The 23,340-nt window shown below is 39.3% G+C and overlaps 1 protein-coding gene across 10 annotated transcripts in view; it reads right to left on the bottom strand.

The window, feature by feature from the left end:
• The window catches only part of ANK3 (ankyrin 3), a 551,722-nt gene that overhangs the window by 52,493 nt on the left and 475,889 nt on the right, over positions 1 to 23,340 (bottom strand). For all 10 annotated transcript variants that reach the window (XM_049790516.1, XM_049790512.1, XM_049790515.1 and 7 more), the window contains 4 exons: positions 5,589 to 5,800; positions 3,374 to 3,581; positions 1,815 to 1,911; positions 617 to 845 (listed from right to left, as the gene is read on the bottom strand). In XM_049790516.1, the coding sequence (XP_049646473.1) occupies positions 617 to 845; positions 1,815 to 1,911; positions 3,374 to 3,581; positions 5,589 to 5,800 (746 nt within the window). The remainder of the gene's footprint in view (positions 1 to 616; positions 846 to 1,814; positions 1,912 to 3,373; positions 3,582 to 5,588; positions 5,801 to 23,340) is intronic.

Here is a 23,340-nt window from a genome sequence, read left to right as displayed (position 1 = left end):
TTGGGGGGGGGCTCACACCCGACAGTGCTCAGGGGTTATTCCTGGCTCCAGGCTCAGAATTGTTCCTGGCAGGCACGGGGACCATATGGGATGCCGGGATTCAAACGATGACCTCCTGCATGAAAGGCAAATGCCTTACCTCCATGCTATCTCTCTGGTCCCATAACAAACAGAATTTTATATCTATTTCTCGTCTATCTGTTTAAGATATTTGTTGATTAAAGTGTATAATGTCAGTTACTTACAAGTGTTTTTCCCCTTGACTCTTAGATACTAGTCACTGAGTTTTGAAAGAAAAAATCAGGATAATAATTCAATCAGTACACACTGACTGAAGAAAGGTAACACAAATAAACTATAACCTTAACTGAGGCATCTCCAGGACTTAGGAAATCATCTTTCAAATGAGGCGTCCCCAGGACTTAGCTACACTTTAACCAAATAAGATAAACTCAAAGACACTTAAAATAGTGAGGATGACTATTACATTTTTTAAAACAAACAAACAAACAAACAAATAAAAAAAAACTAATATAAATAATGTACTTGGTATTTATGGCTTCAAAATAATTCCCCCTATCTAGGGTATTAAGGGAGTCAACCAGTCAATAGATACCTCAATATCTTTGCTTCTTGCAACTTCCTCAAAATTCTCTTGTTGCTCCAAAGTTTTGTCCACCTTGTCGTCTGTCATGCAGAAACACCGCAGGGAAGATTCTACCGGATCGTTCATTTTGGCAAAAACAACAAACTTGGCCATGTATGGGACACATATTAATTCTCTGTAAAGTTGTGTGGCTAACCCCACCGTTTCTAAAACTTGATGGCAGTCTGCGAGCCAAAATCTAAGAATAACAGGAGTATGAGTAAGGTGATTTTAAAGCCAACTCTTTAAAAAGAAAAGTTCTCAATTAAAAAAAAAAAAAAGGATATATAAGGGAATAAAAGCAAAACAGTAATTTGTACACTTAATAGCTAGCAAAGGTGATTACTTGACCAAACACAGACTTTCCTTTCTAGTTATTAAACTGCAAAAATCACAAGCTTTTTCCCCTCTTTTCTGCTCTTAAGAATTTTTTTTGTTTGTTTTTTGTTTTTGTTCTTTTGGGTCACACCCAGTGATATTCAGGGGTTATGCCTGGTGATGCACTGAGAAATTGCTCCTGGCTTGGGGGACCATATGGACACTGGGGGATTGAACCATGGTCCGGTTCATCCTAGATTAGTGTGTGCAAAGCAAATGCCCTACTGCTTGTGCCTCCACTCCAGCCCCATGCCCTTCAGACTTTTATTTTTTTCTTTTCTTTTTTGATTTTGGGCCACACCTGGAGGTGCTCAGGGGTTACTCCTGGCTGTCTGCTCAGAAATAGCTCCTGGCAGGCACAGGGGACCATATGGGACATTGGGATTCGAACCAACCACCTTTGGTCCTGGATCGGCTGCTTGCAAGGCAAACGCCCGCTGTGCTATCTCTCCGGGCCCTATTTTTTTCTTAAGCAAACTTATATTAAGTCTTTATATCTTGTCTTAAAGAGTTTTAATCTGCTACCTGTTGGAAGGAACAGGAATTTTAGGGAGGAAAACACGAAAGGAAAGTCTTATCAAATTTTATGCTAGAACATTTACTGGAAAAAATTTAAGTCTCACACCAGAATTAAGCTGATTTAACTAGATAAAATTAAAATTAAAATTTCTGAGTTATGTGCAACAGCACCATCAAAAGTTCAAACACTGATTATTCTGGTGTTGAATATTTTATAGAGAGTCATTCAGACTAAAATACTTGGCATTTTTTAAATTTTTTATTTTCATACCTGGCTGAAACATTGGTTGTAAAAGAGACACAATCCTTTATAAAGGTCAAAGGAGTAGTTCCTGTGATGTCTTCCCATTGGGCAGGTGAGGTACCCCCTAAGAGAACAGCAGCAGACAAGGTGACTTTATGATGGGCTTCTCATAATCCTCGTAAAATGCTCAACAACATTCCATCTATCTCCAGAAACTCACATGCTTTATTTTCAGCTAATGAAGGTAGTTTTCTCATTTCTATTTTTTTTTTTTTGTCTTTGTTTTTTGGGTCACACCTGGTGACACTCAGGGTTTACTTCTTGTTCTGCACTCAGAAATAGCTGCTGGCTCAGGGGGGCAATATGGGACACTGGGGAATGAACCCATGTCCATCCTGGGCAGCTGTGTGCAAGACAAATACCCTACCATTGTGTTATTTCTCTGGCCCCTCCATTGATTTTTTTAAATACATTTTTAATACATTTTGAGCTTAGTGTGCTCTTAGATGTTGCATTTAAAATTTTTTAAATCCGAATACAAATAAATGGCTTTAACTTCATGCAAACGTTGCTTACATATAGCACATTTTAAACATACTTTATTTTTTCAAAGAGGCCACGAATATTGTGCTAACTGGATCTCCCCCCCCCCCCCCCCCCCGCAAGGTAACAGGCGAATTAGCCATTACATTTTCTCTTTGAGGGGCAGAGAAATAGCGCAAAGGAAGAGAGCATATAACTGACTTGTACTTGGCCCCAAATTACCATATTTTTGTACCATAAAACACACTCCCCCTCCTCCTCCAAAGTGCATCTTATGGAGTGAATGCTGTCTGAAGTTGAAGCCTGAGTGCAAGGGAGGAGAGTATCTAAAAACTATGTGCGTCTTATGGTCAGGTACATTTTATAGAGCAAAAAATACGGTAGATTCCTGGCACTGCATGACCTCCTGAATGTCTATGACCCTGGTACTTCCTGAGCACTGCAGGGCTCAAGCAGTGCCAACGCTACTCAGCTGGCCAAGTACTGTCAAGAGAGGTTCCCAGAGCTCGTTGGGCACTTTTTAGAGAGAACCTTCCTCTTCTAATTACTTCTCAATGTATTAAAACAACCAAGCTCAACCTGGGCATTTCATGGCAAATCATGTGTTCTCTTAAGTCCTCATAGTCAACTGGATTACACTCATGAACAGAAAACAATGAGAATAATCACATTTTCTGCTCTTCTCTATTTCTAGTCATATTTGAAAGATGATTTCCTTTATACCCATCAGTTTTTGTAGTTGAGAGCTATCATTTCTATCTGGATGATCCAGCTCTGGAGAGTTCCAGCAGATTCAATATACTGGATAACCTGTCATCAACACCCAAGAGCAGGAAAATAATATTCCTGAAGTTCATACGAATCACAACATCCACCACCTAAGAAAATGACTCTAGGCAAATAAGAACCGATAGATAAATTCAATGTTTTAAATATTCTCTTTCTTCATACTCCAGGTTTTGGCATGGATGTTTTGCTAGTATTTATCTATTTAAACAGAATAATCTTAAAGGCATCAGTAGAAGTTTAACACATAACCAAACCTGTTATACTACAGAGAAGGCGTAGATTGGGTGTGGTATCCCCCTTGTACCCATTGGAGACCCCTTCTCCTGAGGGTGGGGGTACAGGAATGGTCATCGTGATTGGCTTATGGAATTTCCTTCTCCTTGGTTCCACTGTGACAATTGGACTAAATGTTGCTTTGTTTCCAAGGATCTTTTTCACAATTTCATCTGGAACAGGTTGGGCCTAAGAACAAAGAAAGACTATAAATGAAAGCAGACTTTTTTTTGGGGGGGGGGGAATGAGGGCTTAGAAAGTCGACTAAGAAGAAAAATGCAACAAAAATAGATAACCAAACATAGATTTTCTTCTTCATCCTTTCTAATTTCAGGAAGACATAGTACAAAACCAGAACAGCCTAAAATTGAAGAAAGAACTAATCAGCCATATATTTCTTGAGTAGAACATGGCTGTTTGTAGTCTTGCAAAGAAGAGAATAAAATTTCACAGGAGATAAGAAGCTTAGTTCTGGGGCCGGAGAGATAGCATGGAGGTAAAGCGTTTGCCTTTCATGCAGGAGGTCATCGGTTCGAATCCCGGCGTCCCATATGGTCCCCTGTGCCTGCCAGGAGCAATTTCTGAGCCTGGAGCCAGGAATAACCCCTGAGCACTGCCTGGTGTGACCCAAAAACCAAAAAAAAAAAAAAAAGAAGCTTAGTTCTAACGAACAACAAATGTTGAATCCAATATATATTAAGCCTATGCAAATATATAATGCAACATTACACAGGCTATTTGGACCCATGTAAAAATGGAGGCTTTCTCTACCAGAGAAGACCTACCACTGCTTTGGCATTGACTTACTGCAAAGAGTACTACCAATACCCAGGCGACTCAGCAACAACATGCATGCAGGGCAGATTGCTCTGCATTTAATGGTACGCTGAAACTAGAGGATGCTCCACATCAGCCTGACATTGACGAAAGAAATGCACAGAATCCAGAGTCTTTAAATATAAAAGTCTGATACCAACTATAGCTAAAGTGTGCTAAAGTTTCTCTGGGACCTTGAGAATGACTGGAGTTGGATAGACTGGTATGCCTGGAACCCAGAGTCTGTCTTATGCCAATAAACTTCTGGGGTGAGGCCTTTTTGTAATCAAGTCAAGGACTTTTTTTCCATTTTCTCCATTTTTCTGGACCTATGCAAACATTGGCGATTGCCACTATCACATCTTTACTATATCTTTTTTACTCTTAGCCTTTAAGGAAAAAAAAATACAACTTACTGAAATTAAAAACAAATTACTGTAGTAGAATGCCTGTCTCGAATACAGGTAGGGGATAGGAAGCAGGGAGGGGGTAATGTTGCACTGGTGAAGGGGGGTGTTCTGGTTATGACTGTAACCCAAATATGATCGTGTTACTTAAATAAAAAATATATTTAATAAAAAAATTTAAAAAAATGGAGGCTTTCAGAGTTAAGTAACAGACATTCAAAATTCCAATTCTAGTTTACTAATCCTTCCAACTTTTCTTGGTTCTTTGCTATTCAGTTAGCAAAGTGACATTCAACATGAAGATAATTGAATAGAGAATTTCAACCATGACAATGTTAGGTGATCTCTTTAGATACAAATGTCCACTGCAAGCCAGTATTAAACTCTAAAAAACCTGATCTCTTGGACATAAGAGGCCAATTTACTAAATAAAAACTTTCATCTGGGGCTGGAGTGGTAGTACAGCAGATACGAAGCTTGCCTTGCACATATTCAACCTGAGTTTGATCCGTGGCATCCTCCAAGTACCAACAGGAGTGATTCCTGAGCAGAGTCAGGAGTAAGCCCTGAGTACCACTGAGTGTGCCTTTTCCCATACACACACACACCACAGCAGTATCAACCAAACCCCCCAAATAAAAAACTTTGATATTTATTCATGAATAATTATTAAATAATAAAACAAACATCTAATATATATTAAAACAAAATTGATATTTTTCAAAACATATTTTATATTTTAAAATATAAGTTTGATATATAAAAGTTCTATGCTTATGTAAATATACAACTCATCTTAATTCACACAATAACTAGACTAACTTTCCATCTAATGCTTTTCATTTGATATAGACCAATTTCTAATCAATGTAATGCTTTGATTTGTAATATCGCATAGATAAGTTATGAAGACGTTTTCAAAAGAGAGCCTTCTCTTTATGTCTTTACTGTACTTCTTGTGAATATTAATTACCTGGAGGCCCACTCGAATTCTTTTAGTTAAAGCACCCTCTGGGAAAGAGGCCTGGACAAGGGGCACCGTGGTGCTACTGAGAATTCCACCTTCAGGGCCAATCTGGTTGCTTTCTTGCTTTATCCGTGAAACTACTGCGAAATACTGGGGGAAATCTTTAGTGATGATCCTGCAGATCCGCTTTCTCCCTAATTCTTCTGGACTATCAAGCTCTGAAAAGAAAAAAAAAAAGCCATAAGATTAATTATAATTAGTTCATTAAAATGTACATTTTAGGGCCCGGAGAGATAGCACAGTGGCGTTTGCCTTGCAAGCAGCCGATCCAGGACCAAAGGTGGTTGGTTCGAATCCCGGTGTCCCATATGGTCCCCCGTGCCTGCCAGGAGCTATTTCTGAGCAGACAGCCAGGAGTAACCCCTGAGCACCCCTGGGTGTGGCCCAAAAACCAAAAAAAAAAAAAATGTACATTTTAAGTTGTGTTAGTTTGCTTTAAATTTACTGAATTAAATTTACAATACCTGAGACAAACCAAGGTATAATTCTGATGAAAAAAAAAACACACAACTTTTAGAAACTAGCCATTTTTCCACATATATACTCATTTCTACTTTTTTGTTTGTTTGTTTTTGGGTCACACCCAGTGGCCTTCAGGGGTTACTTCTGGCTCTGCACTCAGAAATCTCTCCTAGCAGGCACAGGGGACCTTATGGAATGCCAGGATTCAAACCACCATCTGTTGAAATCAGTTGCATGCAAGGCAAATGCCCCACTGCTGTGCTATCTTTCCAGCCCCTCATTTCTACTCTTTTAAGAGTGCCCAATTCTGTGTTCATTTACAATAATCTGCTCTCAACTTGCTAAAAGCTAGAATTAAAAACAAAGTGTGTTTCACAAGAAAGTGAGACACTTCAGTGTATCTTTAAAATTCTAGAACTTTTTTAAAAAACCTATTTCAAAATTTAAATTATCCCAGTAATTAGTTTCCTCACTCATTTCTGTCTCTCCATCAATGGCTCTCACACAACAAACTCAACCTAATTAACATTTCTTTCCTCTGTAAACCTCCAAACCTATTTCAGTTGTTGTCCCCATTGTTACCTTTTGCCCTATCATCCAGGCAAATAGTTTTGATTCACTTTCTTTAGTTATCTTTAGTAAATAAAGGCCATAGTCTACTCCATTTAAAGCCTTTTTTGACTTCCTTGGATTACTGAGCCCCTCCCCTGTCTCTCTACCACTCATCCCTCCTATTCCAGCTCATCCGGTGCAGTTAGGTGGGTCTTCCTTCAAAAATGCAATTTTAGGGCCAGAGCAGTGGCACAAGTGGTAAGACATCTGCCTAGCCTAGGATGGACCATGGTTCAATACCCCCCCACCCAGTGTCCCATATGGTCCCACAAGCCAGGAGCAATTTCTGAGCGCATAGCCAGGAGTAACCCCTAAGTGTCACTGGGTGTAGCCCAAAAACAAAAACAAAAAAAAATGCATTTTTAGACAGAATTCTGAGAAGTTTAATGGAAATAGATGACTAAGAATATGAAATCTTAGAGACTTAACCCAAGAGCTATTTAGAAAGGTAAATTTGAGGGAGAATTTATATGATAAGATATAAACATTTGACAAGAAGCTTCATAATAAACATAGTTAAATGGCAAAAATAAACTCAAGAACACATTAAAATTAATATATTTGATCAAACATATGTATGTATACATACATAGTATATGTACAAGCCCCGTTATATTTGTTTTTATATATGCATATTGAAATATGTTTAAATTATAGATATTTAAATTTCAAATCAGTGGGGAAAGATGCTTTATTTAAAAGATGGTGTTGACATGACTGAAAGAAATTGTTGGGAAGAACAAAGTGAAATCATTATCCTCAATAAATAAAACTACTTTTGGATAAGAAACTAAAAATAAATTTAAATGTTCCTTTCTTCTAAAAAATTTAAAAGTGTATATTTAACCTTGGTTAAGAGAAACACATGGGGGGCCAGAGAGATAGCACAGCGGTAAGGCATTTGCCTTGCATGCGGAAGGACATTGGTTTGAATCCCGGCATCCCATATGGTCCCCCGAGCCTGTCAGGGGCGATTTCTGAGCGTAGAGCCAGGAATAACCCCTGAGCATTGCCGGGTGTGACCCAAAAAAAAAAAAAAAAAAAAAAAAAAAAAAAGAGAAACACATGGGGAAACCCAGAAATCTAATAGAATCTTGACCATAATAAAAAAAAATGCATGTTTCTTTTGATAAACCTAAAAGATAAACTTGAACAACTGTAAACATGAAAAGACAAAAATAACATGTAGAAGCTTGAAAAAATAGAATCTACCAATGTGGGGGCTGGAGCAATAGTACAGTTTGTAGTGTGTTTGCCTTGCATACAGCAATCCAGGTTCAATCCCCAGTCCCCAGGACCCCTGATCTAGCCTAGTGTAGTTCTTGAGTACAGAGCAAGGAGCACCTCCACAGCAGTGCCAGGTGTAGGGTCCTACCTCCAAAATAGTATGTACAAATATATCCAAAAAAGTGAACTTGAGAGACAAAAAGTAAACTGGAAAAGACAAGGGCCACATATGATAGAAGTATTAATATACTCAATACAAAAGCAGTTGCAAATTGCAAATTGGTAAGGTAACAGATGAATGTCAAATGTTATAAATAGGCAAGTTATTGAAGACAAACAATGGTCTCTGGTAGAGATTAAAGATGAAGTTTTGTGTGTAGAGAAAATTTGGGAAAAATAAGTATTTACATTCATTTCAGGTGGGGTATGATTGCTCTTAATATTTTGACAATGTAAATGGCCATCTTCTGTTCACTGTGCAGAATGCATCTCTGTGCTGCATTCCTGGTTATCTTTTGTGCAAACACAGGTAAAGCAGCTTAGCTTGCCAAGTCTAAAACCTGAACATGCCTGCATGTTCTTAAGGGAATGTTTAGAGAAGAGAGTTCATTTACACTCTTAAAATAAACCTCCTCAACTTGGGTGCTGGACCATAGTAGGGCAGGTAGGGCATTTGCCTTATAAGATGTCCACCTGAGTTTGATTCCTTATATCCTATAATGTCCCTTGGTAACCCCTGAGCACTGCTAGGTTTAGGGCAGAAACCAACTCCCATCCCCATCAGTCAGTCATAAAAAGGGTCTGCCCCACCTCACCCCAGGAAGACTTGGTGTGGAGAGATGTTGTCTGTTAGAAGAGACAGTGGAAGCAGCCATTGAATTGAACTGGTTCTACTCTTCTACAGCTTTTCTCCCTGATTTGGACAGACCTTTGGCTGTATCCTTTTCCTTTTATCAAGTCCTCAATCTGACCTTACCCTAGCCCCAAACCCATCTCTCTCTCCTGGCCTAGGGTTTTGTCATAGGTCCCTGGGCTTCTCTAATAAAAAGAATTGAAATTACTTGCCAGAATCTTGCCTGCAAGCCCCCTATAGTCACCAGCCGCATGGGCCCATCTCCAGCATTCTAGGCTCTGACCCCCTCTAAAGGACCCCCAAGAAAAATAACTAAAATCAACAAAACTCAGCTTGTTAGCAGGAAAGATGATTCGTATTTTTCATTTACCAAGCATTTAAATAAGGTGATATATAGGTAATGTCTAGTCACTGGGTTCCACTCTGGGAGAGCATATTGGGGTCATTGGTCACATAGAGATTGTTTTTTAAAGGCAGTGCAGGGATAAGTTCTAGCAAACAAAATCAGGATAAAAAAAAAAAAAGAGGGGTGGAAATTGAGTATGACCAGGAGAAGAGATAGGGTGAAGATTCTCATTGAAATGGGATGATGAGAGAAACCCTTTTCAGAGAGATGAAATGTAGAAGGGAGAGCTGAGGGGTGCGGGAAAGAATGAGAAGGTAGGGACTGTGGCCAAAGAATGCACATTGAGAAAAAACACAGATTAATATGTGTAATGTCTTCTTCCCTACAGGAAAAATGCACACAGAGCCAAAACACTAAATGCAGACCCAAACTTTAACAACCAAAAGTAAAATTGTGCTTGTCATGAAGGCTCGATATATATGTGTGTGTATGCTAGAACATAACATGTCCAAAGCCCAAATATGAACAATTTGTAAATCATGGTGAATTAAAATATGATTTCCCAAGCATAAAAAAGAGGAAAAATGGACTATGTACACTTTTCTCTCTTCATAAGAGAAATTTATAGATCTATTTTCAATCGTCAGCCCTGGCTAGTTCAGGATGATAAGCATTTGCATTGGGGAAAGGAGAAGAAAAGAAGAGGAAGGCAGTGTTACCTTTGGCTTTAACACTGGATGATTTTAGCAGTTACCAGATAAAGAGGAAATGAGAGAGAGAGAGAGAGAGAGAGGATGGAGAGAGGATGGGAGAGAGGAGAGAAAGCTAGTTTTATTTATATCAAATAAATAAGAAGTATCAACAACAACAACAACAAAAGAACAAATTACAAGGTTAATCACACAAGCCTCTCTTTCAACACATGATGAAACAATCATCACAGTTCTGTCACAAGGGACATGTCTCCTTCATTTCCAACATACACAGGCTGAGATCATGGCTCATTCTAAATAGAAATTGGAGTGATAAATAGGTGGTTAGATAACTGGATTCATGACATTTTACCTTACAGATCAAACACTAAACTCTAAGAGGACAGTCCCAGATTAATTATCAACTAGCAGAAAAATAGGGCTCAACCCAGATTTAAAAACAACAACAACAACTGGAATTTTAGTCCTTTCTGTTTCCCAAAAATTTCTTCTCCACTGCTCTAGTACAGACCTACATGTGGAAAAAAAAGGCACTCTTTTCACTTGAATGCAACAAGAAAGGAAAAGGAAGAACAAAGAATTAGAAAAACAAGAATGAATCAGAGTTCATGGGGGGAAAAAGTGGCATTACTTAGCTATTTAAATTTAGCTACTTAAGTTCACCTATTTAAGAAATGACAGAAAAGTTTCTGTGCAGAACTGATCTATTTCCTTTTTGGATTTGCCTTATCTAAAACAACCTGATCCTCAGATCTATAAATCAGAGTGACTGGAAAATTCTGGTAATTTGTTTAAATTGCCATGTAGCACATCATCAACAGCTAAGTACATATTTCTTACTTTAGCCTCAAATTTGTGGTAATATTCTCCTTTAGATATGGCATAGAACCTCTTAAGAGTATAAGGAATAAGAATACTTTGCTGTGAAATTATATCCTTCAAACAAGACAGATTCCCTAACTCTGCATATAAAAGCTGTCTGTCCTGTAAGATGCAATTCACACAGGATGTCAAACAGAGCTTGCCATATTTGGGGGGAGAGGGGTTCTTAACTGAATAGTTGGGTTTTGGGATGTAGTGATTTAGGTGAAAGACAAACGTTAACAAAAGTATTTAACTTTTAACAAAAGTTAAAGTTATCAAAAAAATTTGACATAAGAATTATCTCTACTTGAGGTGTAGTTGAAAATAGGTTATTGTGTCCTATGATATGTGCTTAAGGTACACAAAAATGATCCAGGAGATAGAACAAGGATTAAGGTGTTTCTTTTACATCTAGACAACCCAGATTCAAGTCCCAGCACTACATATGGTTCTCTGAGCACTGCTAGGAATAACCCCTGAGCGCTCCTAAATATGGTCCAGTTCCTTTCACCAAAAGAGAAAAATAAGTGATAGAAACAGAAAGGAAAGAGGAAAAAGGTAAAACCATTGAATAAGTCACTATGGAACTGTAACTTGAACATCCTTCACAAAAAAAAAAAATAAAACCTTACCGGTCACCAATATAACGGAAGCCAAATAATGATATATTTATTCTTTTGTCATACTAGGCAGTATTAAAAGAATAAAGTAGAAGTATACATTCTAATATAAAATTCTCAAATATTTGTTACAGTCACAAAAAATAGAATCTTGTCATGGTGATTAACATCTTTACATACTCACATATAAATTCTGTAATTTATATATGGACAGGAAGAGGTAAAATTATTATAATAACTACATACCTATGTATTATTGCAGGACTACATCATATAAGATAATAATATAAATATTTAAAATATTTCAATGGACTATTTGGTTTTTTTGGGGGGGTTGAAGGCTTCATGGCAGTGCTTGGGAGACCCGGGGGTAACTTGGACCAATACTTGGCCCAATTGATAACTGATCAGCTAGGCTGGAGGTTCATTGCTTGGGCTGAGGATATGATGCAGTACCAAGACCACCACGGTTTCTAGTGCTACCTTCAGTATTGCTTGGTCAAACTATGTGGTGCTAATTTTAAATCCTGGGTTTCCAATTGCTGAGCTATGTCCTCAGCCCTAGACTATTTGTATTTGAGTAAAGATTCAACTCAAGGCATAGTTCTTTGTAATATTTTTATTTTAGATAAAAGGAAAGAAAATATAATACAATGCCCTTAGCTGTAGGTTTGAAGATATGTCACTAAATACTTATTCTATTTGAAAGGGTACAAGAAGCAATGAGGAAAGACTGATGGACACTCAACAATAATAAAACTACTATGTGGGGCCAGATTACCCACCATTGGGAACACCTGCCCCCAAGGATTACTATCATATTGGTGATTTTGTGCAGTAGATTATTATTATTATTATTATTATTTTGTTTGTTTGTTTTTGGGCCACACCCGTTTGATGCTCAGGGGTTATTCCTGGCTATGTGCTCAGAAGTCGCTCCTGGCTTGTGGGGACCATATTGGACGCCAGGGGATTGAACCGCGGTCCGTCCTACGCTAGCGCTTGCAAGGCAGACACCTTACCTCTAGCGCCACCTTCCCGGCCCCGCAGTAGATTATTTTATGTCTGACAACTTTATGTAGACAAAATTTGTCTAGTAAAAGTTGATTTTCTTTTCATAAAATGTGGAGTAAAAATAATTTTTACTAAACTATTCTATATTAAATATTTAATATGGAGACTTTTAACTAACTTGCTAGTAGCCACTACCCAGAAGAAATGACTTGAAAATTATTGAGACTCACTTATTTTAAAATTCTTTAAATTGTACATTAAAATATTTTAATGTCTTTACATTGTATAATTCTTTAAATTGTCCTCTAAAATAGGTGTTGTAGAGGACACTGACTATTGTTTGTTCTAATCATTTTATTTTTATTCAAAATTGCATATGAGAAAGTGACTCTAGTCTTGCTTCTTTGTAAAACACAGTAAAATCTAGTATGAACATTTGTCTAACTCACATATTATTTACTTCACGGATTTCACCCAAACTGAATTTAAAAACCATGACAATATGTACCTCTACTGAAAAATTTGTTGTCAAAAAACTAAAAGAATCGAGATATTCTTGGGGTCAGGGTGATAGAACAATTGATAGGGCATTTCTCTTGCACACAGCTGAGCTGGGTTCAATCTCCGGCATCCCATATGGTCCCACCAGCCTACTAGAAGTAATTTCTGAGCACAGAATCAGGAGTAACTCCTGAGTGCCATTAGGTGTGGCCCAAACTCGACCTCCCCCAAAATCATATATCCCATAGCAATGAAGTCTAAGGATATATAAATGAACACTATCAACATTCTTTCCTGGATTAAACTAATATATAATTTTGTTTTATTTTTTAGGTCACACCCAGTGGCCCTCGGGCTTTACTCCTAGCTTTACACTCAGAAATTGCTCCTGGCAGGCTTGGGGGATCATATGGAAGGAAAGCCAGGGATCGAACCCAGGTCGGCTGTGTGCAAGGCAAACACCCTATTCACTGTGCTATCACTCTGGACCCATTGTATAATATTTTAAAATTATGACATAGGCCAGAGAATCAGAAACTTACTACCAAATATCTTTGTTATTCTTCCAATGGATAAAAGCCCAACAAAATAACCTACAGCTCAAATGTTATACTGTGTCATATTCATTTCATACCCAGAGTCGCTGAATGCTAGGATAGTTTATCCCAAACCTGCCCCATCATTAACCGTCTAGATCTTTGTGTTAAATGCACAGGAAAAGGGCTGGAACAGCAGTACAGTGAATAGAGTACTTGCCTTGCACATAGCCAATCTGGGTTCAGTTCTTGGAATATGGTCTGAGCACAGTGCCAGGAGTGATCCCTGAGCACTGCTGGGTACAGCCCAAATACCTTCACCAACCCTCACCCCTCTGCACAGAAGTATAAGAACCCAAAGCACAGATTCCTGATTTCTCTTATGGAGATTTGCACTTGTAGGTCAGAGACTGAACCAGAATATCTGTTTCACATTCATGTCAAAACGTCTTTATGAATTAATATGTTTAAGAAGCGAAGTCCTACTAGACTTTCACATGATCTTTGTCCTTAAGAAGACAGAATCCAAGTGATTATCCAAACACAATAGGATACTATAAAAAAAAACTAGTCAGCAATAGTTCACCATGAGAAAAGGAATTTATGGGGCAATAATAAACATTGTTTTTTAAAGACTTTTAACTTCATAGGGACACCACAAACAATAAAACAAAACCAACCAAACTCAAGTCGTTACAGGCCATATTTCAGAGTGATATATAAGAGAAGATCTGAAATATAAGCAATCTCTTCATCTAGCCCCCTCATCTATTATGAGTGAGATTCTCTCTCTCCCTCTCTCTCCCTCTCTCTCCCTCCCTCTCTCTCTCTCTCTCTCTCTCTCTCTCTCTCTCTCACACACACACACACACACACACACACACACACACGCACACACACACACATGACTAAAGAGAAAAGAAACAGGTAGTTTCAGCCAGGAGAAAAGTTTAACATTTACCCTTACTGAATGTCACTTTGTGGTGGGCCAATTTGACTCACATAGTATTCAGGTCAAGTAGGTGTTTGAAGTTCAGAAAAGTCAAATGAACCCTACACACTACCTTGGCGGGTCTGTTTGAGACTGAAGATAAGATGCGAGGCCTAAGAGAGATGTGTGGGAAAAGAGGTAAAGTCACAGAGACATGTGACTTTGCAGAGTGCCTGGCTCATGGCTGACAGTTGATAAAGGGTGAGCAATGTGTAGATTTTCAAATAAACTGGTCCAAAAGGTGATATGACTTGTGGATTGTAAAGTATATAGAAATACTCTACAGTTAATGTTCTACCACTTTCTTGTCTCTGTATTAATGATAAGATTCTTAAGCCCTAGATTCCTCATTTGTAAAACGTGACCCTTCACTTTTGATTGGGTTATGCAACAAAGCAAAATGGAACATAAATACTTCTCATCAAAACTGGTAGGGAGATTGTAAAGCCCAAGTAAAAGGTTGAAATCATGTTTTCTGTAAATGAGTTACTCATAAAGCTTTGGACCAGACTGAGAAATTCTGACTTGTTCATATATGCACATGATTAGATGTCTACACAATTTGCTCAGATGGAGACACAATTCTCTTTCCTATATCACATGTGGTTGCTTGAGATTGACCTAGATCGATTTAAGTAAATTATTTGTAGAAACATAACTACAAGGTTTCGAAAAGATGCTTTTAACATCCCGGGATTAATTTCTGATCAGGTTAGTGACTAATATTCTATAACAATGGAGAATTTTAAATAAAACCTTAGAATTCAAAGGGGCAAGTCTAAAAATATGGATTGAGAGGGGGTTAGACTCATATGCCCTGGGTTCATACTTTTGTGTTTCTACAGTGTAATAAATGACTAATGTTCTTTTTGTTTTGTTTTGTTTTTCGGGCCACACCCATTTGATGCTCAGGGGTTACTCCTGGCTAAGTGCTCAGAAATTGCCCCTGGCTTGGGGGGACCATATGGGATGTCGGGGGGATCGAACCGCGGTCCTTCCTTGGCTAGTGCTTGCAAGGCAGACAGACACCTTACCTCTAGCACCACCTCGCCGGCCCCATGACTAATGTTTTAATTTCAGGTGTTTTTGTTTGTTTTGGGACCACACCTGGCAATATTTAGGGGCTACTTCTGGCTTTGCATTAGTAAATTATTCCTGGTGATGCTTGCAGGCCATATGGGATGCAGAGATTGAACCTGCGTCAGCTGCATGTAAGGCAAGAGCTCTACTCACTGTACCATTGCTCCAGCTCCTCATTTTTTTTTAAATAAAGTTTTATTAGTGAAAGCTAAATTTATCAAGTTAAGAGTAAGTAGAATTTTTGGTTTTCTTTAAGAGATGGGTCCTTACCTTAGAAAATAGATTTTTTCCCCTCTTGGGTATGGATAGGTGGATTCTTGAGGAAATGGATTGCCAAGACATTTGGGATAGATACTTGGGGATTTACCTTATTTTTCATACCATAAGACACACCCCCTCAAAGTGTGTCTGATGGAGTGAATGCCACCTGATACTAAAGCCTGAGTGCAGAGAAGGAGAGCCCTAAAAACTGTGTATGTCTTATGGTCAGGTGTGTCTTATAGAGCAAAAAATATGGTACATTCCTTCATTGCATATATTCAGTGAAAAATGAGGTGTAATGACCGAATTGTGTTCAGGGCACTGGACAAAATATCTCAAACTCATCAGAACTAGTCCATGTTCTCATGGATTTTGTAGTCCATCAAAAGAGACCGTTGAGTTTAAAGTTCCTTGTTATAGAAGATATACAAAAGATATGACATGATATTGTAAATATCTAGATCAGGTGTATCTAACTTAGTCATAATTTAGGGAAAGTTTCCAGGAGAAAGAGAAGGAAGTAATATCTTGCCCTGTTGGAAAGAATTCTGTTTTCCTCCATGACTGCCAAAATCTCACATTCTTACTGAAGAGGTAAGTACAATGGGTAGAGCATATGCCTTGCATGCAGAGTTCAATCCCTGATATTGCATACTGTCCCTTCCCCAGAGCACTGCCAGAAGTAACCCAAGTACAGAGCCAGGAGTAAGCCCTGAGCACCACTGACTGTGGCCCAACACATTCTCTGCCTGTCCACCTCCCATCTCACTTTTATTATTATTTTTTTGGATTGTGGGCCACATCCAGAGGCGCTCAAGGGTTGTTCCTGGTACTGTGCTCAGAAGTTATTCCAGGCTCAGTGAACCATCTGGGATGCGGGGGAGTAAACCTGGGTTGGCCTAAGCAAGGCAAACTCCCTACCGCTGCACCACTGCTCTGGCTCCTAAGGAGCAGGTTTCTGATGATGGTGATCAGAGCAGTGTCTGGTGCTGAAAATTGAACCTCAGACTCCAAGATGCAGAGCATGTACACAATTCAATCAAGCTCCCTGGCCCAGATTGCTGTTACTTTGATTGTTTTTAAAGATGTACTTCCACATTATTGTGTGCAAATATAATGGCATTCCTTTCCGACATTAGCTCCGGCATGTTTTGTACTTTATCACTTTTTCATAATTTTGTTTAAAGTAATACTAATAATTATTTGCAGGCAAACCCCCTCCCAACAGAATTCTATCTTCAAAATCCAGTACCACATAATGTCTTAAAGTTAAGCACAATCATTGGATGTACAGCTCATACCAATAGGCACTGAATTCTAAGCATCAGGACAGGCTGGTGTGTGTGTGTGTGTGTGTGTGTGTGTGTGTGTGTGTGTGTGTGTGTTCATTTTACAGCCCTTCCTCAGAGCCATTTTACTGACTCAGAGCTCGAATGGATGAAGAGCTCCATTCTTCCTGGCCTTTGACGCACAATCTGATGCCATTAATTTGACTCATGAATGGTCCACAAAGACATGCCATTGCTGGTAACACCCTATAGATGCAGCTAAAACTTAATATTTTTTTTCTTTTGGTTTTTGGGCCACACCCGGCGGTGCTCAGGGGTTCCTCCTGGCTATCTGCTCAGAAATAGCTCCTGGCAGGCACGGGGGACCCTATGGGACACCAGGATTTGAACCAACCACCTTTGATCCTGGATCGGCTACTTGCAAGGCAAACACTGCTGTGCTATCTCTCTGGGCCCAAAACCTAGTATTTTTAATTATGGTCTATTTTGGTCCTATGTTCACATACTGCCCAACTGATAGGAAGGGGAGGATTGTTCTGATAGTCTAGTTCTCTTCTGCAAAGGATGGTGTGGTGACTGACAGTTGTTTTTTTTTTTTTTTTTTTTTTTTTTTTTTTTTGGTTTTTGGTTTTTGGGTCACACCCGGCAGCACTCAGGGGTTACTTCTGGCTCCATGCTCAGAAATCGCTCCTGGCAGGCTTGGGGGACCATATGGGATGCTGGGATTCAAACCAATGACTTTCTGCATGAAAGGCAAAATGTCTTACCTCCATGCTATCTCTCAGGCCCCTAAATTGACAGTTTTATGGGAACAGATACCAAAAACATTTGATCAAGGTCTAAATCATCTTTGGTATATGCCCCATTTTCTTGATGGGGAGCATGATTGGCAAAGGTCAGGCTTATTCTTGGCTCTATCTTCGGTATCATGCCTGGTAGGGTGAAGGAGACTATATGCCAAAGATCAAACCCAGGTTAGCTGAGTGTATGGTGAGCGCCTTATCTGCCTGATTATATCCTGTTCCTTTTTGTTTTCTCTACCCTAATCACAGTTGATTTTTTTACTTTTAATTAAATGAAACCACAGGTCAATTTTTTTTTTCACAAGAATTTTCTAAAATTATTACAAGATTTTTCCAGCAGGTGGTGCTGTGTACACATAAAATGAAACATTGAGAGTAATCCAATTTCTGTAAAATCTCATTTTACACAAGCCAATTTGACAATCTAAGATTACTTGGCTGATACCCTAAAAATAACTGGGTTCAATCAGAAAATAATTTGAATAGAGAAATCTGTTATTAATTATTGTTTCTACATCTAGAAAATAAATTATTGGGTTCTTCCCTTGCCTATTTTTGCTTTTGTTTTGGGGTCACATCAGGCAATGTTCACATCTGGTGGGGTTTCTGGGGACCATACATGGTGCTAGAAGTTGATCCAAAGTTAGGGCATATAGGGAAAGCATCTTATCTCCTGATCTCTCTGGCCCTTGGAGTTGTTATTTTTATTATTTGTTCTTATTGTTATTATTTTATGTAACAGTTAAGAAACTTCCTCTCCTGTTTCAATTTTCAATAGTCAAATTATCTTTTTTTTGGGAGGGGGGCACACCCGGAGGTTCTCAGGGTTTATTCCTGGCTCTGTGTTCAGAAATCACTCCTGCAGGCTCAGGGGACCATATGGGATACGGGGAATGGAACCCAGGTCTGTCTTGGGTTGGCCGAGTGCAAGGCAAACACCCTATCACTGTGCTAAAGTCTATTATCTTAAAATCTTGCATGAAAAACAAGCAATGAGAATATATTTTCCTGTTAATCTCAAATTACTTGGAAAAATTCACCAACAAAATGCTTGTTACTTAAAAATCATATTATTTATATCTTTAGCATCTTTGTTATCCCTAAGTACCAGGGGCACTGATTCCAAAATTTAACAGATTTTGAATAGTCTGGATTTTGGAATTCAGACTTTGAAATAATGCACTGCCCAAAGCAGCACTATATATTAAAGGTTCCTTTGTGTGTGTGTGTGTGTGTGTGTGTGTGTGTGTGGTTTTTGGGTCACACCCGGCAGTGCTCAGGGGAGGCTCAGAAATTGCTCCTGGCAGGCACAAGGGCGCAGGGATTCGAACCAATGACCTCCTGCATGAAAGGCAAACGCCTTACCTCCATGCTATCTCTCCGGCCCCTAAAGGTTCCTTTTTAAGGCACACTAAAAAGCAAAAGGAATAGGTGGCATGAATTTTATCTCAACAGGGAATTTTAATTTAGTTCAGTATAAACAATCATTTTATTTTTTTGTTTTTTGGGTCACACCCGGCAGCGCTCAGGGGCTACTCCTGGCTCTACGCTCAGAAATCACCTCCCAGCTCAGGGGAGCATATGGGATGCCGGGATTTGAACCACTGTCCTTCTGCATGCAAGCCAAACACCCTACCGCCCTACCACTGTGCTATCTCTCTGGTCCCAGAAAGAATCATTTCAAACATGCAGCGAGGAAAGAAAAGCTGACTCTTGAGATTTATATCTACACCGGTGCATTTTCCATGTGCAGCCTGCCTCAATTTCTATCAGCCAATTTTAAGTATCATTCACAGCTAGCGGATATTATATTATAGTGGACAGGAAAGGAAAACTGGCGTGTTTCTCAGGCTCTCCAATGAATCAGTGAAGCCCCTTTCAGGAGGGCAGCCCTCCTATTGATAGGTAAATACTCCAGCATTACCACAAACTACAAAATGCCTCTTAGGGTGCCATTTTGGAGGCACAATTTTAAACGAGGTTAATTGAACTTTGTAAATTGAATTAAATTATTTTTCTTTAGTCTTTATAGTAGAGCTTCAATGGCACCATATCATTAGCATAACCACCCAGTTTCTTCTTCCTACCTTGCAAGTGACAGAAATAACTCTCCCATTTTATTTTGAAACTATATTCTTCTTCCCTCCTAAATATATACCATATCCTTTTGAGTCATCTAACTACTAAGAGTTCACCTTGAAAATCTTATAAAGCTGTTGACATGAAGTGACCTTTCTGGTCAATGCAAAGCATTTTTATATGCAAAGTTCCTTCAAGGACTATGAACTAGAAGTGCAAATTTGATTGTCTAAATCTATGTTCTCTTTCCAGACTGTATAGTAGTATCTTCCTGAGTTAGGTAACTAGGACATCAAATGGACTTCCCTATGTCCTGGTGATATTTTTGTGTGACTTTGGACAAGACTGCTCCCTTGGGAGTAGACACAGCCCTGCAGGTGGTGTATTGGCAGCAAGTTCTGAGCACATTCAGAAAGAACCTCTTTGTATGGGCTTGCAACAGAGCAGATGGCTTGGCACAAGAGAGCTGCAAGATTTCAGCCCCACTGGCTCTTCAACACAAAGACAGGAGTTATAGCAGCCATGACAATGATTAACATGGAAAAGGTCTCATGTACCAGACCTTGTGCTAACAGCTTTCCAAAGCTCATCTGTTCTCCATTACCTTCCTTTGAGGTATCCTCGCTTTACAAATTGAGTTCTCAGTTGGGACCACACAGCTAGTAAGTGGTGGAGCCAGAATGGAGAGTTCTGGTCTTTGTGACATCCATATTTACCACGATCTAAACCACTGGGCCAATTCTCCTGCTCCTTAAACCTAACTTAGCCTGGAGTTACTCTTATTGTTAAAATTTGATTTTACGAAAGGACCAGCCCATGATATGAAGCTTACCACCAAGATTGATGAGCACAGTTATAGAAATAACTACACCAATACCTATCGTGACAGTAGTATTGAGAGAAATAGAATGCCTGTCTCAAAGATGGGCAGAGGGCAGGGGGAGAAGAGAAATGGGGGACATTGATGGCGGAAAGCTTGCTCTGGTGAAAGGGGGGGTGTTCTTTTTATGACTAAAACCCAACTACAAACATGCTTGTAACTATGGCACTTAAATAAAAATATTAACTAAAATTTTTTATTATACAAATATGAAGGACTCTCAAGTGTTGAAATATTATAGAACCACTTTTCAATAAATTGTGTGGATCTTTATGTTCAGAAGATGTGATACTGGGAATTGAACCTGGGGGCCCTTGCAGGGAAAGCATATGCTCCAACCTTTTGAGCTATTTCCCCAGCCTATAATTACACTTTTCGTGCAGATCAGCAATCAAATGTTGATTATTTTGGTTTTGAAGGGTTTCAAAGAAGAGGAGATAATAGGGATGGACTACAACAGTAACATAGTTAAAAAACAGAATTGTGGAGCTGGAGAGCTAGTATGGAGGTAAGACATTTGCCTTGCGTGCAGAAGGACGGTGGTTCGAATCCCGGCATCCCATCAGGTCCCCCCAGCCTGCCAGGAGTGATTTCTGAGTATAGAGCCAGGAGTAACTCCTGAGCACTGCCAGGTGTGACCCAAAACAAAACGAAACAAAACAAAACAGAATCATTACAGAATAGACCGTAGAACTCTTCTGTAGAAGATTGTTCAAAGAGAAATTTAGAATGAAAGATATTAGCTCTGATATCATGGGTCATTCCTTTGGTGGGGCTTTGGGAATCATATATGGTGCCAGGGATTGAACCTGAGTCATTCATATGTAGGAAAGTGCCCTACCAGCTGCACTGTTGTTCTAGACTCAGATGCATTTTAAGAAGAACTTGCCACTGATGATGGAGTTTGTTTTGAATTTGGGAAAGTGAAGAGAGACAGTGGAGAATGTTGAACATAACATGAGATCTCCTAAATTGTGGTGATGGGCCTGTCTCTATGGGAATTTAGACAAGTTGAACCTTTGGAAGAAGGTTTTCTTTAGGGGGGATGTTAGGTCATACCCAGCGGCATTCAGGAGTTACTCCTGGCTCTGCACTCAGAAGTCGCTCCTGGCAGGCTAGGGAGATCATCTGGGATGCTGGGAATCAAACTGGGATCTGTCCTGTGTTGGTCACATGCAAGGCAAACTCCTTACTGCTGTGCTATCTCTCCGGCCCCCAACATTTTTTTTAAGATGAATTTTCATTTTGGCCTCTCTCTGAAGAGGTATGCTCAGACAAGAATGGTAACAGAAGAATGGCAGTGAGTGAGGTCTGAGCTTGATATGAAATCTAATTGAGTCTCATAATGTGGGTTTGGTGGTTACATCAAAATCTTTTTCCAATTTAGTAATCAAAGAAATCATCTGGGGCCATAGTTGATAGCACAGTGGGTAGTGGGTAGGGAGGGTGCTTGCCTCGCATGCAGCTCTCTGGCATCCCCTGAGTATTTCTGGCTGTAGCTGAAGAAACAAAAAACAAACAAAAACCTAAAACCCCCAAAGTCCTCATTTCTCTTTATTTGTGCCAGACTGGTCTTTGGTTCTTGATTCCTATAACCGGCACTATTTCCATTTTCTTTTAAATGATCTAGAAATGGAATCACATTTTCTCTGGTTTTAAAAATTAAATCACAGAAGGCTAACACAAGGGATATGACTCTGGCTTATATTATCATTTCTTGAAGATATTTAACAACCTCTGTACGGAAATGTCAGGGCATCAATTTAAGTAACCATATGACTGAATGTCTATTTAAAAGTTAGTTTACTAGGGCCCAGAGAGATAGCACAGTGGCGTTTGCCTTGCAAGCAGCCGATCCAGGACCTAAGGTGGTTGGTTCGAATCCCGGTGTCTCATATGGTCCCCCGTGCCTACTAGGAGCTATTTCTGAGCAGACAGCCAGGAGTAACCCCTGAGCACTGCTGGGTGTGGCCCAAAAACCAAGAAAAAAAAGTTAGTTTACTAAAGATACAACCAAGACATATAAGCACATCATGAAACTACAGCCCAAGTGAATCTAAATTAAAAGAAAACAATTCGGGGCCGGGCGGTGGCGCTAAAGGTAAGGTGCCTGCCTTGCCTGCGCTGGCCTTGGACAGACCGCGGTTCGATCCCCCGGTGTCCCATATGGTCCCCCAAGCCAGGAGCAACTTCTGAGCACATAGCCAGGAGTAACCCCTGAGCGTTACCGGGTGTGGCCCAAAAACCAAAAAAAAAAAAAAAAAAAAAAAAAAAAGAAAACAATTCTATTCACCTGATATGCAAGAGTAATAATACAGACTCAAAAATGAGTCTTGTTCATACTGCAGTGTCTGAAGAGGTAAACAGTGGCTAGTCATTTGGTGATTTAATATGAATAACTATCAAACTTTGAAATCTTCTTCATCTGTTGCATAATTACATTTCAAATGTTTATGAATCATGTGTGACTAATGGATAATTTGGCTATTGACTATTTCCATCATTGAGAACATTCTGATGGGTGGGTGAGTATTTTCTAAGAATATTCCACAATCTTTCTAGATTCC

Source organism: Suncus etruscus, chromosome 17, assembly GCF_024139225.1.
Source record: "Suncus etruscus isolate mSunEtr1 chromosome 17, mSunEtr1.pri.cur, whole genome shotgun sequence".
Taxonomy (NCBI): domain Eukaryota; kingdom Metazoa; phylum Chordata; class Mammalia; order Eulipotyphla; family Soricidae; genus Suncus; species Suncus etruscus.
This window is presented reverse-complemented; position numbering and strand designations above follow the sequence as displayed.